Source organism: Spea bombifrons, chromosome 1 (genome assembly GCF_027358695.1).
Source record: "Spea bombifrons isolate aSpeBom1 chromosome 1, aSpeBom1.2.pri, whole genome shotgun sequence".
Taxonomy (NCBI): domain Eukaryota; kingdom Metazoa; phylum Chordata; class Amphibia; order Anura; family Pelobatidae; genus Spea; species Spea bombifrons.
The window spans coordinates 61,862,331-61,878,867 of record NC_071087.1 but is presented as its reverse complement, the minus strand read 5'-3'; the positions used below and the strand labels follow the sequence as shown (position 1 = coordinate 61,878,867).

Sequence of the window (16,537 nt, the reverse complement as noted above, 5' to 3'; positions counted from 1 at the left end):
ATATCTAGGCAGACACACATGCATAAACTAACATACATACCCAGACACATACACATTCAAATACCCAGGCAGACACACATAGCCAGACATGGCCGGCCCAAGACATAGTGCCGCCCCCCCTGCCGACGCCACTGCTCATTATCTACCCTTCCTCTCCCTACCTTCTCATTATCTACCCTATCCCCCCCTTTGTACTTCACTTACCTTCCAGCAGTCCTGCGGCGAGAGTCTCCCCGCTCTGTCGCGGTGCGCGCTGCTTCACTGCTGAGCGCCAGAAATGACGTCATATTCCGGCGCTCAGCATTACAAGCCGGCACCGAGACCAAGCTAGAGGGCTCGCAGAGGAGAGAAAGGGGTGCCGAGCGGGTACTGACAACTTGATAAGCAAAAACCACTCGGAGCCCCTCTCTCGCCTCCACTTCAAAGTGCAGCCTCTTCAAAAGTGCCGCCTGGGGCAATTGCCCCACTTTGCTCCATGGCAGGGCTGGCCCTATAGCCAGACACACATACATCCTGAGGCAGACACACACTAACATGTATACTCAGGCAGACACCGACATGCATACCCATACCCACACACACTAAATCACCCAGACACATACATGCACACATGCATTCACTAACATTCATACCCAAACAGACACTAACACATATACCCAGACACATAGCAACACACAGACACATGCAATAAAACACCCAGGTAGACACACACTAACATACCCAGACCCACAAACATACTCAGACAGACACTAATATATCCAGACACATATACATGCACACATACATCCACTAACATACATACCCAAACAGACAGTAACATACATACACTGAAATACCCAGGCAGACACACACTAACATACTCAGACACACGTACATATCCAGGCAGACACTAAAATGCGAAAGGCCGACACACTAAAATACCCAGACTCATGTACATGCACACATGCATTCACTAACACACATACCTAAACAGACACTAACGTACTCAGAAACAATTTTATACGGGTACAAGGAGACAAGAAGAAGGGTTATGCCAGTGCGTCCTACAGGTAATAATACAAGCACCTTGTGGTGGTCAAAACAACATTACATCTAAAAAATGGTTGTTATAAATACCTGGGAATTTGTGGGCTCCAACTACCTGAAGCCTACCCTTGCAGGACGCGGCCTGAGGTTATGATGGCACTGATAAGCTGCTTGGGGCAAAGGTGGCACTCAAAAGCTGTTTCTGGGCAAAGGTGGCATTGTGGGACATGTTTCTTTGTGAAGTTAGGGGACCCCAGAGCACTTTTCGCACATGGGGCTCATGGTTTCTAGTTACGCCCCTGAATTTGTTTATCTATTAACATCTGTAAGTAATGTACATCATGTTGGTAACCAAGCTACCAATCAGAATGGTTGTAAAAATTGGTGCTGAACCTCTACATTCATAAAAATTAAATAAAAGAAAGCTGATTCACCCCCCTCCTACTCCAAGCTAATAGATAACACAGTGCTTGAAAATGCTCGACATACATAATTATAGAATGTTTTACACTTGATCTGTTCCAGATGAGTAATTTAATAACATTTGCAATTTCTCTTCAATGTCTTACAATATATGTACCTAACTCGCTGTTCCTAAAGGGCTACTCTGATCGTGTATTTTAAAATGTAACTGTGAAGTACCAGATTCTCACATCCATGTAAAACACATTAATCATGCTTTTTTTTTTTTTTTTTTTTAACACAAGTGATAGATTCTCAGTGTTTTTGGTTTTACCTTTGATTTGACAGTTCCTCTTTGTGTATTTTGTAATATGTTTTGTAACTGACCAGCAAAAAAAGGAAATAGAGAGTCTTGGATGCTCAAACAGTAGACAGATCAACAGATTAAGAAAACAGTATGTACAGAATGTACATGACATTTTCTCTAAACTGAAAGGCCTACAGAAAAATAACTTTAGATCTGCAGAAGAAGAATTGTTTAACAGTTTTTACAACATTTAGATAAGATTAGAATCAATTAAAGTTGAATAAGCACTACACAATACAGCCAAATCATTTTGAAAGTATATTTGAAGAACGCATTAGTCATAAATAAGATACATATAAAAACAAATAGTTCCTAATATCACCATGGCCATTACATCATATAATGGGTGGGGGACGATTGGGAAAGTCCCTGTAAAGTCCAATAATGTGAAAAAAAATACTCTAAATCTAAAGAATTTAAACTTTTATTGAAACGAGTAATCATTTCCAGAGTAGATAATAAAGAGTGCATATAGACCTGTAGCTCCCGTAAAAAAATAAATTATATATATATATATTTATATATATATATAACAGGGCTCGACAAATCCCAGGCGCCAGGTCGCCATGGCGACAGAGAATTTTGTCCTGGCGCCTAGGTTTTGTCAGCCTCTTACATCCAGAAAAGATTGTGGATGTAAGAGGCTGAGTCACCACACGGGGCGCTGATGCTTCTGTCTGCCCAGGAGTCTGGGCAGACAGCACAGCCACTCAGAGCCCGCCCCCGAGCCTGAGATCACTCCCACGAAGTGAGCCTGTAGGCTGAAAACGCGGCTGCTGCAAAACCAGCAATCGTGTTTTCAGCTGCCACAGGCAGCTTCAGGGAAGGGGGTTGTGTGTTGATTGACCCAACACCCCCCCAGCTGCCTGATCGCTCCATGAGAGCGACAGTGCAGCGTTAACCCCTTCAGTGCCGCCATCGCGGCATTTAGGGGTTAATTCCCGTTTTGTACGGGGCTCTGCTGCTGGTGGTCTGCCTGGAAGCCCAGGCAGACCAGCAACAGCAAAAACGAGCCCCCACAAGCCCTTTGATGATTCCTGTAGGCATGGAAGCCTACAGCAATCATCAAAGACTCCCCCTGCAGTGGCTGGTCTATAGACCAGCAATTGAGTCCCAGCTGCCAGAGGCAGCTTCAGGGACAGGGGGAGAGGGTTCTTTGGTCTCCACATGAGTGTGGAGACCAGCCCCAACACCCCCCTGCTGTCTGATCGCTCCATGAGAGCGACAGTGCAGCGTTAACCCCTTCAATGCCACAATTGTGTATGACACATTCGTGGCATTGCAGGGGTTAACATTTGTCCCCACAAGCTTGTGGGGACTAAATATCAATCAATGCTGTGCTCCAATGGAACATCAGCATCGAAAGAGTTAAAAAAAAAAAAAAAAAAAAATTAATTAAAAAAAAACAGCACTGACCTGAAAGTCCAGGGTGCTTCCAGGTCAAGCGCTGTGAGTTTAGTAAGTGGGCTGATGATGATCAGATCACTCCTGACCAAGTGTTAGTTTAAAAAAATCCTGGCTCCTAACTTTTTTACCTGGCGCCTAGATTCCCAACATATTTGTCAAGCCCTGATATATAATATAGATTGCATATAGACCTGTAGCCTCGTGTATCCTCGTGTAATGTAAAAAGAACTGAAGTTGGCAAGTGAGTTAAGTAACTTAAACATACCATAATGAAAGAGGGAGCCACTCTTTGTTCTGGTATCACGGTCTACAGGAAGCAATGTTGTAAAAGATTCTAGTAAAGTATAAAGAAGTTACCAGCACTCGAATCTGGCTTGGGTTTAATGGCAATATGGCCATTAAATAACCATGAGGCTTTAGTAGTGTAATTTGGGCAGACTGGGGTACTTTAAGGTAGCAGCCGCCAAATCCCATAAGTGCAGCTGTCAGCTGGATATCCGCAGCCGAGCTTTACATTTTTGCGGACTAACAGTGTGCAGCCACGCTTATCCACAACCACTGTAGCAGCAATATAAGTAAGAATTTTGCTGTAACAGCCATGGCCCAAATGGCATTTTCCCTGTGTACCAGATGGCCAGTATGGGCCCTGCACCAAGGCACCTCCTAAGTGCTAAGATAAAACTGTGTTACTTAGCTAACCTAAAATGGCTGGACTTCTAGAACAAGTGAATATCCATAAGACCCAACATGCAGGCACACATTATGTTCTCCACACTTGATGGTATGATAGCATGCTGCAGTATTTTCTACTGCTATGAGACGAACAGCTGCTAAATGGTCATTGATTGATCAGCAGCATGATCTGCTTCTCAATGAGAGTCTCATGTTTGTTGTCAAATTGTGGACTTGCAGTGTTCATGAGCCAGCGCTAGAGCTTACTGGAGGTAAGTATATCATGTGCATAGAGATTTGTTTGGCGAACACATCTTCCGCATGCAAAATAGTTAAGGGTTGGGGAAGGGGTAATGCATATAGGAGAATCCTAAGTGCTGCTCTTTCCCTCTAGACTACTATATAGCGTCCTTTTAACCCCTTAAGAACAATGGGCGGTCCCTAAACCCATTGAAAACAATGCATTTTGAGTCCGTACATGTACTTGCTTTGTCATGAAGGGGTTAACGTGAAATTTTACTTTTGTAAAAAGTGATATCATTACCTTTTCTCTGTGTTTCAAGAATTCTGTTGCAAACCAAGTAGTTTCATTTATGTTTAATCCAATGCTTGAGCTCAATCTGCAATATCCTAAAACTGTGGCCTGTTTGCAGTGTATCCCTGGTAAACTGAATATTTTTTGGCAAGGTTTTGGTCTTTATAGATCCTATTAAAAAAAAAAAATCTGATCTCATAAAAATCCTCTTTTTTTTCCCCCAGGGTAGCAAGGAAAGGTACCACTGGCAGAGCCAAAATGTTAAACAAAGTGGAGTTGATGACATGGTCCTTCTATCAAAAATCACAGAGGATGCCATTGTGGAGAACCTGAAGAAAAGATACCTAGATGATTACATTTTTGTATCCTTTCATAGTTCCACTACATTAGAAATATTTAAGAAATTAAGGATTTTTATTTATTTCTGCTCCTCCTTCCCAGGAAGGCCTTTGATGAAGTGATTGATAAATCAAGAAAGTGTTGCTGCTTTGTAACTTTGTATCTTGTTAGATTCGACTTTGTAGGAAAGTTCCTTTTATTGGCCACATTTGTTTTGTACTGCTAATAAATGGGACACATTGTAATTATAGGCATCTTTAGCATAATGCGCTTAAAGAGATATGCACATCTTTTTCATCCTCCTGCTCAGGCTTAGTTTTCGGAGTAGAAATGTATAAAGTTTTTTTTCTTTTCGAAGCCCAAAGTGTAGTGCTCCCAGTTGAAAACATTTGGTGACGTACCGTTCCAGACTCTTAAGTTTACATTCTGCCATGCCTGTTTTGGCCAGTCACGGTGTAACTGGCTATCACTGCCTCCAATATTCTACAGCTGGGTGAATGCTGTTCCTACACCTTTTCAATCCCTTGTATACCAGGAAGTGTGTTCATTTTTGTTCAATTGCTCTAATTCAAGCAATGTAGACAGACAGTTAGGTCTAGATATCTTAGCTCCTGTTCAGGAATTTTACATTTTGTAGTGTTATATTGCTTGTTGAGGGTGCTATGATTCACAACCATGCCTTGTGCATTTTGTAAAACCTCAAACATCTGTGATTTTTTTAATTTAGTGAAGTGAAACTACGTACACATAGTTTATTCTAGCTCACTGAAAGGTACCCTTTCAGTCCCCTCATTATTTTTTATTTTAATGCATATTGAAGTCCATTTAGCATGACTTCAGTTGGTGTACTGCAGTGCATGTGCAGGAAGTGTACTCAAGTACACCTCCCAGCCAGTAGCGTACCTAGCGGGGGGCGGGGGGCGGGGGGGGCGGTCCGCACCGGGTGCCGCTCATCAGGGGGGTGCCAACTTGCCGGCACCCCTCCAGAGACGGACAGTAATGTCCGCCGCTGGAGGAGCAGGCTCGCAAGGGAGCGGTATCGGAGGTCTTTAACAGACCACCGGCTCCCTTGAGTGATTTTAAGCCGGTTCAAGGATCTCCCTTGAACCCGGCTTAAAATCACTCAAGGCAGCCGGAGGTCTGTTAAAGACCTCCGATACCGCTCCCTTGCGATCTGTGCGGCAACAGCTGTTGTGCGCCGGGGTTTGTTGTCAGATCCCGGCGCACAACACTGAAGCCGCGCCCACCGCTGTCCGTGCCCTCTGACCCGGAAGAAGACAGAAGAACTGAAGAAGAAGAGGAGCGAAGAGCAGGAAAAAGAGGCTGTAAGGAGAAAAGAGGAAAGGTAGGAAAGCATACAGTGAGAGTGGATTGGTGTGTGTGTGTGTGGATTGGTGTATGTGTGTGGATTGGTGTATGTGTGTGGATTGGTGTATGTGTGTGGATTGGTGTATGTGTGTGTGGATTGGTGTATGTGTGTGTGGATTGGTGTATGTGTGTGTGGATTGGTGTATGTGTGTGTGGATTGGTGTATGTATGTGTGTGTGGATTGGTGTATGTGTGGATTAGTGTATGTGTGGATTAGTGTATGTGTGGATTGGTATGTGTGTGTGGATTGGTGTATGTGTGGATTAGTATATGTGTGGATTGGTGTGTGTGTGGATTGGTGTATGTGTGTGGATTGGTGTATGTGTGGACTGGTGTATGTGTGGATTGGTGTATGTGTGGATTGGTGTATGTGTGGATTAGTATATGTGTGGATTGGTATGTGTGTGTGAATTGGTGTATGTGTGTGGATGGGTATGTGTGTGTGAATTGGTGTATGTGTGTGGATGGGTATGTGTGTGTGGATGGGTATGTGTGTGTGGATTGGTGTATGTGTGTGTGGATTGGTATGTGTGTGTGGATTGGTATGTGTTTGTGGATTGGTGTATGTGTGTGGATTGGTGTATGTGTGTGGATTGGTGTATGTGTGTGGATTGGTGTATGTGTGTGGATTGGTATGTGTTTGTGGATTGGTGTATGTGTGTGGATTGGTGTATGTGTGTGTGGATTGGTGTATGTGTGTGGATTGGTGTATGTGTGGATTAGTATATGTGTGGATTGGTGTGTGTTTGTGTGGATTGGTATGTGTTTGTGGATTGGTGTATGTGTGTGGATTGGTGTATGTGTGTGGATTGGTGTATGTGTGTGGATTGGTGTATGTGTGTGGATTGGTGTATGTGTGTGTGGATTGGTGTATGTGTGTGTGGATTGGTGTATGTGTGGATTAGTATATGTGTGGATTGGTGTGTGTGTGTGTGGATTGGTATGTGTTTGTGGATTGGTGTATGTGTGTGGATTGGTGTATGTGTGTGGATTGGTGTATGTGTGTGGATTGGTGTATGTGTGTGGATTGGTAAGTGTGTGAGAGTGATGGGTGTTATGCTGTACCATTTCCAATGTATTTTTCATTATATAATTATGCTCTAAAGTACATCATAACTCCTATCACTCTATACTGTTCCATACAGTGGCAGAGCTGGGAGACAGAGGCCTTGCACCCCCACCGCAGGACTCCTGAAAGGTAAGTGAACTTCAAAGAGGGAGAGGGTAGATAGTTAGGAGGGGTAGATAGGGCAGAAGGGAGCGAGAAGGGGTAGATAGGGAAGAAGGGAGCGAGAAGGGGTAGATAGGGCAATCATACTCCTATCATGCCAAGTCTGCGAGTGCCTCCTGGAATCTGGGTATGCCTGGGCATGATAGGAATGTGATTGCTGTTAACAATTATATATATATATCTATATATATATCTATATATATTGTTATTTAATTGTTTTGTCCTATTTTGGTGTGTTACTTACTTTAAATAAAAGTGTTATATTTTTTTATGGTGTGTGTGGGGGTCATATTCAGTTTCGGCCAGGTAGTTTTAAAGTGTGTGGGGGGGGGGGGTGCCACATACAGGATCCGCCCCGGGTGCCAAATACTCTAGGTACGCCCCTGCTCCCAGCAAGTGCAAAGAGGAAAATGAGACAGAAAGCTCAATATCTTGTATATGAGCCATTTTGCATGAAATAAAATGCATTGTACAACATTTATGTGAGTAATTGTATGCGATATGCGAAATATGTACAGTGTGTAATCTTTACTGTAATGCTGTTTTCTCTGCAACACTATCAAAGATAGTATGCCCCTGAGGTCTCCAGAACTGTGCACAATACTCTAGGTAATGCCTGACCAAAGATCTGTAAAGTGGCATAACCACCTCCCTCTGCCTGCTACTAATGCCTCTTGCTATACAATCCAGCACCCTGCTTGCTGTTTCTTGACTCTTTATTGCAATCACTGCTTACCTTTAAGTCATCAAAAACAATTACTCTGAAATGCTTCTCTTCAATTGTCACTGAAAGAACAGTATCCCCAATGTTTTATTCTGCCCTGGAATTTTTATATAATATTATTTTAAATGCATCAACACTAAACAGCAGCTGCCACACTCTCAACCATTTTTCTAATTTACTTAAATAATTTGCCATTTGACTTCTTCCACTCAGAAGGTTGCACAACTGTCGCAAGACCTTCTGTAATAACATTAAAAAGGATGAGTCCCAATACTGATCTGACTCGTAACAAGTCCTTCCCCTAAATATACACCATTAACTACAACCTTCCGAGTTCTGTCACTCAACCATTGTCTTATCCACTCAACTATTTTGGCATCGAAAGCTAGACTGCTATTTTTGAGTTTTTTTATGGTGACAGTGTTGAATGCTTTCCTGGAATCTAGATAGGCTATATCAATAGGACCTCCTTGATCAATTATTTAAGTTACTCAGTCAAAAATTGTGACAGGAACGACCTGTACCCCGATTGGGTACACCCGCCAGACGGGCTTTCCTTTTCCCCATGGCCACCGGGAACACGAAGCTTCAACTGTCAGGCAGGGCTAGTGTTAGAAACAGCAGGAATCATAGCTCTCCGGGAACCTCAGCACAGAAGTATACAGAAGCATAGCAATACAGTGCTTTACCACACTGACAAGGGCAGCACCTAAGCTTACCCCAATAACAACATGAGACTCGTATTGAGGTAAAACAGGAGCTAACTTTATTGAGGAAACATCCCCAGCCTCCAAGAGCCTTTCAATAGGCTGGGGGTGAGCTATGACCAGCATGCATCACACCATATGCAACACACAATATGCAGATCATATGCAAATTATGCAACCAACACCAACTTACACAATCCTGCCATCAGAACCAATAATATTGGTCAGACAGGAAGGAGGAAGGGGGAAACTGGGATCTAGAGAGCTCTAGCTCTCTCGCTGTGCCACCCTGTACTTATAATCAGGTACAGGGTTACTTACACATAAATCCAAGCAAGGGAACCAGATATTGCACTGCAATTAGTGTCCACTGTCGCCTGCTGGAAGTATGTAATGCAATCCAGGGGTCCACCTTCTATAATGGGAAATACAGCCTCCAGGCGCCCCCCAAGTCCCAAGTCATGGAGGCTTCCGTGACCAAAATAAATTAGGTTAGCCTAACAGGATTTACTGTATTTATTTACTTGCAGATATTTAACAACACTTTTCTTTAGCATGGTTTCCATTAATTTGCGAACTACTAAGAGTTACGTAGTTCATAAGGTTGAAAAAAGACCTAAGTCCATCAAGTTCAACCCTTCTACCCAACCTTCTTATTCTTGATCCAAAAGAAGGCAAAAAAAACCCTTATTAAGCTAATTCGAATTCTGCCATCAGGGGAAAAAAATCCTTCTTGACTCAATAGGCAATCAGATTTCTCCTTGGATCAAGAAGCTCTAAAATATTAATGTTATTCTATTTATATCCCTGTATGTCATGCCTTTCTAAAAAAAAGCTCCAGACCCCTGTTGAAGGCATCTAATGTATTTGATAACACCACCTCCCTTGGCAGTGAATTCATGCGTTTATTGTGTTTATTTTTTTTAGTCTCTCTTCATAACTAGTAGCTTCCAATCCCCTTATTAATTTTGCAGCCCTCCTTTGCACTTTTTTCTAGTTCCATAATGTCCCTTTTAAGGACCGGTGCCCAGAATTGTACCGCATATTCAAGGTGAGGTCTTACCATTGACCTGTAAAGAGGCAAGATGATATCCTCCTCCCTTGAATGTAAAACTTACTGCTCTGTAGTTGGCCGAGTCTACCCTGATACCTTTTTTTGTGAAGTGGTACTATAGTTGCTACAGTGGTACTACCGTGACTAGTTAAATGGTTCTGGGAACCTCTATTTTTACATTTGTTTTTTTTGTTTTTCTTTAAATTATACCGTTAAATGGACTTCCCATTGCAAACCCTGAACTTACATTTTTTTGCCAAATCACATGCTGTTTGGTGACTAAACCTCCAATAAAAGAAGATTTGGGACAATTTCACATATAGCCATTAGGGTGCTTAGAGTAACAACACATTGCATTAAACCATATTTATGTGCTATCCTTCTAGGTTTCTGTGCACACACTTTTTGGTGAATGAGTAATTATTAGATTTTGACAATGGGAATTGTGGTTTATTTTCTTGCACTACTGTGGTTATTTGCACTACTAGTCAGTAGTAGGCTTGCCTCCCAAGCAGAACATTGTCAGGCCTTCCATCAATACTATGCAGCTTCAGTTTTGATATGCTCGTGTCTCTCTCCCTATGCCAACAGCCATCAAACACAGGGATGGTATAGCAGTTATGTTACAGCTCATAATTTCACTGGTTGGATAGGACACATATTGTTCTTTTATCCAGGGCCATCTGTAACATGAGGCAAATGGGGAGCTGCCTTGGGCCCAAGCTTTCCATAGAGGCCCACAACTGCTGTCCTTTGGGTCTCCTTGACAACTGCTGGGTTTTTTTGTACTCCTGACATCTTCCATAGCCTTGTATCAGTTTGCACAGCCTCCTTCATACTACACCACCAGGGCCCTGGAACTGGATTGTTTCTAGTGTGTTGTGAGTGGGAGGAGGTGAAGGAGAGAGAAGTTGTGGCTTGCGTCTTAAAATCCTTAAATGGACAAGATAAAGAAAGAGATGGGAGGAAGGAAGAGGTGATCTGTGAAACAGCACATTACACAAATATTTAAATCAATAACCATAATGAATGTAAATACCACATTAAAATTACTGTTTAAGATGTGTGGATGCTCTATTTATAAATTGTTGATAAAGACCAAAGCACAGACTTGTTTGTGTCAATGAACATACATGTGTTATCATAAGCAATGATATTTGCAAAATAAACTTTATTTAGAGTAAGATACATAGTATGACAACCACTGGTCTATTTTAGTAGTTTATCAACAGCTATCAATAATGATTATGACTTTGGTGTTATACATGCTTCAGGTCATTAAAAGCTGGTAGGTGGCATTGGTTATGCTATGGTATCTGGTATGTGGGTCTTGGACTTAAAACTGGCCATTTTACCATGATCAAGAGGTGACTTAGACATTTAATTGTCATGCATTTTAGTTACTTGGTGACGATTGGTTTACACAATACTAGGGCCGCTATAAGAACTCTTGAGGCCCGGTACCAGCTCCACGATCTTTCCCATCAGCGCCCCCATGTCCATCTCATTGGGCCACCCATCACTCTTCATCACAGCTCAAGCTTAGGGAAAGCTTAGGTTTAGTGGCATCTGGGTGCAGTATTTCTTCAAGGCCCCTATAACTAACATGTACCGCTCTACCACCATACACACATTATTTTCTCCTGCTCTTCCTCTCCCCCTTCCAGGCGCCACTAACCCTAAGCTTACCCTTGACACTCCAACACCATACTATACTGTGTATATTATATAACACTATAGAAACACCAACTCTAACATTACTTTCACACACAGTAACAGGCTTACACATACAGTAACAGGCTTACCCGGCCGATGGCAGCCCTGCAGTATACTAGTGTATATGGGAAAGCTGACAACTGTCATCCCATATAATGCCTCAGTCACTGCATACCTTTACAACACATGTTCATTCATTTTAGGGTAATCTCAAACATAGAACCTTGTTAATGTAGATACTCTGGTGGTTGTATGTGGTCCATAAACTGAAATCAGACCACAAAACTCTCTATGTCAATGGTCCCCTGTTAGTGTATTTGTGCATCCAACTGTTATCCACGCATTGACAATACTGGCATATTGTTAAATAATGAGATACCAACAGGCCTTAGTTTCCTTCCTCTGTGTTACAGGATGTGTGACTCAGCATACGTTTGTACTGTGGCAGGCACATCTCAGTGATGATTACCATATCATTCGTTATGCCCTGCCTCCTGTGAAACTGGCTAGGATGCCAGTGAGACGCAATGGAGGAAAACTGGGTACAGTGCATAGTGGTTCTCATTGAAACACCTTGATAGGGTAGATGACAAACTCCCAAAAGCAGTGCTCTTTTCTTCTGTTCTGTACCAGTCTTAATCATGTACTATTGTTATTGTTAGTTTTGTATATTTTTTATATTATTATTAATATTATTGTTAATCTTCACTCTCCACTATTATAATAGCGCTACAGAGTCTGCAGGTATGCTATAAATAAAATGCTATAGAGAAGGCGTTTAATATTTCATTCCCTTTAACAGGGAAGTAAGATAATTATATTTATTGTGCAATAAATTGATTACAGTGCCATCGGAATAGTTAAACGCTAAATTGAACTGCATTTTGATATATATATCTATTTTAGGTATTTAGTTTAAAAAGTTAACCACCTTATTTCAAGTACTATTAAGGAGCTGTCCAACATTTACACCAAGAAGCTTCACTTGTATTTGAACGGACCAGCTGAAACGCTGGTGTTAAACTTTGCAGCAAACAATTGTCTAAATGCTCTAGCATTAACCGGAACTAAGGGACCTAGTCTAAACCCTGACAAACAGGCGCAGACCATGATCTGTCCTTCACTAAACAGTACAATAGGATGTATGCATTCCAGTAGGTAGCTTTCTCCTGGCATCCACCAAACACCTATTCGTCCATCATACTTACAGAACTGTGATTCGTCGCGCCAGAGAACACGTTTCCTCTGCTGCTGTGTGCTTTACACCACTTCAACCAACAGTTGGTGTTTTGCATGGTGATGTCAGCCTATGTGCAGCTGCCCCACCATAGAAACCCATTTCATGAAGTGCCTGATGCCCAGCACTTCCAGAGGTATTTTGGAACTCTGTAGTGAGTGGTGCTACAGAGAACAGAAGATGTTTATGCACTACACACTTTGGGACTGAGAGGCCCCACTATGTCAGTGTTTGTGTGGTCTACCTCTTTGTGGCTGAGCTATTGGTACTCCTAGATTACTCCGCTTCATAATATTAGCACTTACAGTGGACCATGGCAGATCTAGCAGGGCAGAAATTTAACAAACTAACTTATTGCAAAGGTGACATCCTATGAGCACCACACTCCCTTCTGTCAGTGCTTTTCGTTTTATACACCTGTCAACAAATGGTGTGACTAAAACACCCAAACTCAATAATTAAGAGGGTTTCCCATAATTTTATACACTGTATGACTAAAAGTAAGGATATGTGAATTGTAAAGAAACAGAGTCAGATCGCCACAATCTGGGTGATCATTTAGCTTTGCACATGTCACTGTACTCTACAATAGGTTGTATGTACCACCAACAACATGTTTGTTTGGGTATGCATGTTAGAAAGTACCATTGACTCTAGCTACATTGTGCAAGCTAGGAGCAGGGCACTAAGCAAAGTAACAGCTTCATTTTCTACCAGCCATACTTAAGGTTAATGCCATACTTGGGTTCTGGATGTTTGTACTTCACTTAACCAAAAGAGATGTTTACTTTGATTTTAAAATTTGTAGCTTAATAGCCAACAGTTCTTTGCATGCAGTCAGTCTCATGTTCTCCATGTTATGGACTTTTTACAGTATATCTCACTGTATAATAAATTGCATCTGTTTTTACTCATTTTAACGTTTTCCTTTACAATTCTGTCATATATAAGACATATATAGGATCTGTCTTAATCTCCGTTAATCCGTTTAAACAGATGCCTTATTTCACAGAGAGAGAAATTGAATTATACCAAGGCGCTGTAAGTAATTATAGCTAGATCTTTTATTAGTGTCTCGTTCTTATGTTTTTATTGGTAAGCGAGGGATGGTGGCATGGTTGCAGAAATGTGCAGACATTAAACCGGTGCCTCTTACTAAATAGTTGTAGTAGATTATGGGCCCTTAAAATCAAACAGTGATTGTATGTAAAATCACTTACTATAAGCCTGATCGTTTAAGACTCGCTAAAATATGATTGGGATTCCATGACAGCTTAGACAAGGTAGCATTCTAGAGCGTTCATCTTTTTATAGACAATGGCTATGCTCTAGACTGTAGATTTAGTTAACTTGTGGTTGATCCTTCTTATGCGATAGCATAGTATACCATAGCATGTAAACATAATAAAACATTTAAGTGATTATAGGCATTTCTAGACTCAAACTCTAATGACACTTCTAATAACTATAGGATGTAGATTTTATTAATTAATACTAATTCCCATATTCAAAAACAATTGCAAACTCCAGAGAATAGAAAACTAGAATGTGTCAGGAGATAAGCACTTTTTCTCCACATACATCAAACCCATAAAACAGTGTACAAAATATATCCTAATTTCTACATTTGATAGCATGCTAGTTAGCACAGCACATGTGTCAAAACTGAATTGGTTTTAAATATGTAAAAAGATGTAGTAATATAATAGTTAAAAGTTATATGAAAGTAAAGACTAAATAGGAGACTGTTATGGTAAACAAATTAATGAAACATTTTGTGGAACAGTTGTCATGATTGAATTGATTGCTTATATAAAGCAGCTATGGCATAAGAAGAAACTTTAACTAGCGGGTGTTACATAAAACAATAAACCATGTTACGTTCCGGTCTCTTTTTACTCAGGCACAGTATGAGAATCCTCCGCATATCTATGCTCTAACAGACAATATGTACCGTAACATGCTGATAGATGCTGAAAACCAGTGTGTCATTATCAGGTAAGGGTCATCTATGAATAAAGTGCATTGACTGATGTTTACAAAACATAATTTTTAAAAAATATATAATTTTTTTTTTAAACATGATAAAACATGTAAGTGATCATAAGCATTTCTAGACTCTGTAACCCACACTAAACTCTAATGACGCTTCCGAAAAAATGTATAGGATGTAGATTTTAATATTAATTTCCATACTCAAAAACAATTGCAAACTCCAGACCAACAAGGGAGTTTAGAAACATAAAATGTGTCAGGAGATAAGCACCATTCGGCCCATCTAGTCCATGGGAGGATCAAGGGGGGGCAAAGAGCCAATTGCGTGACCCCCGCAAGGGAAGCATGGTATCTCACGGTGTGAGGCTGAGGCATCGTGGGGTAAGTGAACTGTCTGTATGTATCTGCCTGGGTATGTATGTAAGTAAGTAAATGCATGTTTATGTGTCAGGGTATGTTAGTGTGTGTCTGGGCATGTATGTTTGTCAGGCTCATCATATCTCAGCCCTTACTGGATGTTGGAGTCCAGGGCGCAGAAGTGTAAGAACACACACATTGATAGACAAACACTTCACAAATGAGACAAAAGCTGAATGTTTGAATATAGGTATATTAAACAAAGCAGATACATCTCACCATAAGTAGCAGACTAGGAGGCATATCAAGTATACAGACTGCTGGGGAGCACAACGTTAGAATAGTCCAGGTAACCATCCAAAAGGGTTTGGGACAGGTGGCAAGCAAAAGGGGTAAACCCAATAGGCACTCCAGGTCCAAAAAGATAACAGGCAGGTAAAAGGGTAAATCCAGTAAGCAGTCCAGGTCAAAAAGGTAGCAGGCTGACACAGTAGCGTACCTAGCAGCGGGTGGTCCACCCCAGGTGCCGCTCATCAGGGGGGTGCCACCTAGGGTGACCACATGTCCCGGATGGCCCGGGTCCCGGGCAGACTCTTTTTTTTTTTTGCATGCAGAGGAGAGAGAGGGGCACCTAGCAACTGCTCGGCGCCCTCTGTCTCCTCCGCGAGGCCTCTAACTTCGTCACGGTGCCGGCATGTCATGCTGAGCACCGGAATTTGACGTCATATTCGGGCACTCAGCAGTGAACCAGCCCGCGCCGTGGCAGAGCAGGGAGACGGAGGCGTCGCGCTCCCACCACAGGACTTCTGAATGTTAAGTCCAAAACCTGTTTACCTTTAACTACAAAGGGGAAGAGGGTAAATAGTGAGAAACGAGGGAGAGGGAGGTAGATAGTGAGATAAGATAGTGAGAAGCGAGGGAGAGGGGGGTAGATAGTGAGAAAGGGGTAGATATTGTGAAAGGGGGTAGATATTGAGAAAGGGGGTAGGTAGTGAGAAGGGGGAGTAGATAGTGAGAAGGGGTAGATAGTGAGAAGGGAGGGAGAGGGGGTAGATAGTGAGAAGGGAGGGAGAGGGGGGTAGATAGTGAGAAGGGAGGGAAAGGGGGTAGATAGTAAGAAGGGAGAGAGAGTGGGGTAGGTAGATAGTGAGAAGGGGGAGTGGAGTAGGTAGATAGTGAGAAGGGAGGGAGAGTGGGGTAGATAGTGAGAAGGGAGGGAGAGTGGGGTAGGTAGATAGTGAGAAGGGAGGGAGAGGGGTAGATAGATAGGGAGAAGGGAGGGAGAGGGGGGTAGATAGGTAGTAGGGAGGGAGAGGGGGTCGATAGATAGGGAGAAGGAGGGAGAGGGGATAGTAGATAGGGAGAAGGGAGAAAGAGGGGGCAATAGATAGGGAGAAGGG

The 16,537-nt window shown here is 42.1% G+C and overlaps 1 protein-coding gene across 1 annotated transcript in view; it reads left to right on the top strand.

Annotated features, from left to right (window-relative positions):
- The first annotated feature begins 3,906 nt into the window (after positions 1–3,906).
- The window catches only part of MYO1F (myosin IF), a 42,379-nt gene continuing 29,748 nt past the window's right edge, over positions 3,907–16,537 (top strand). The window contains exons 1-4 of the mRNA XM_053463986.1: positions 3,907–3,927; positions 4,634–4,771; positions 13,737–13,826; positions 14,689–14,783. Of these exons, the coding sequence (XP_053319961.1) occupies positions 3,907–3,927; positions 4,634–4,771; positions 13,737–13,826; positions 14,689–14,783 (344 nt within the window). The remainder of the gene's footprint in view (positions 3,928–4,633; positions 4,772–13,736; positions 13,827–14,688; positions 14,784–16,537) is intronic.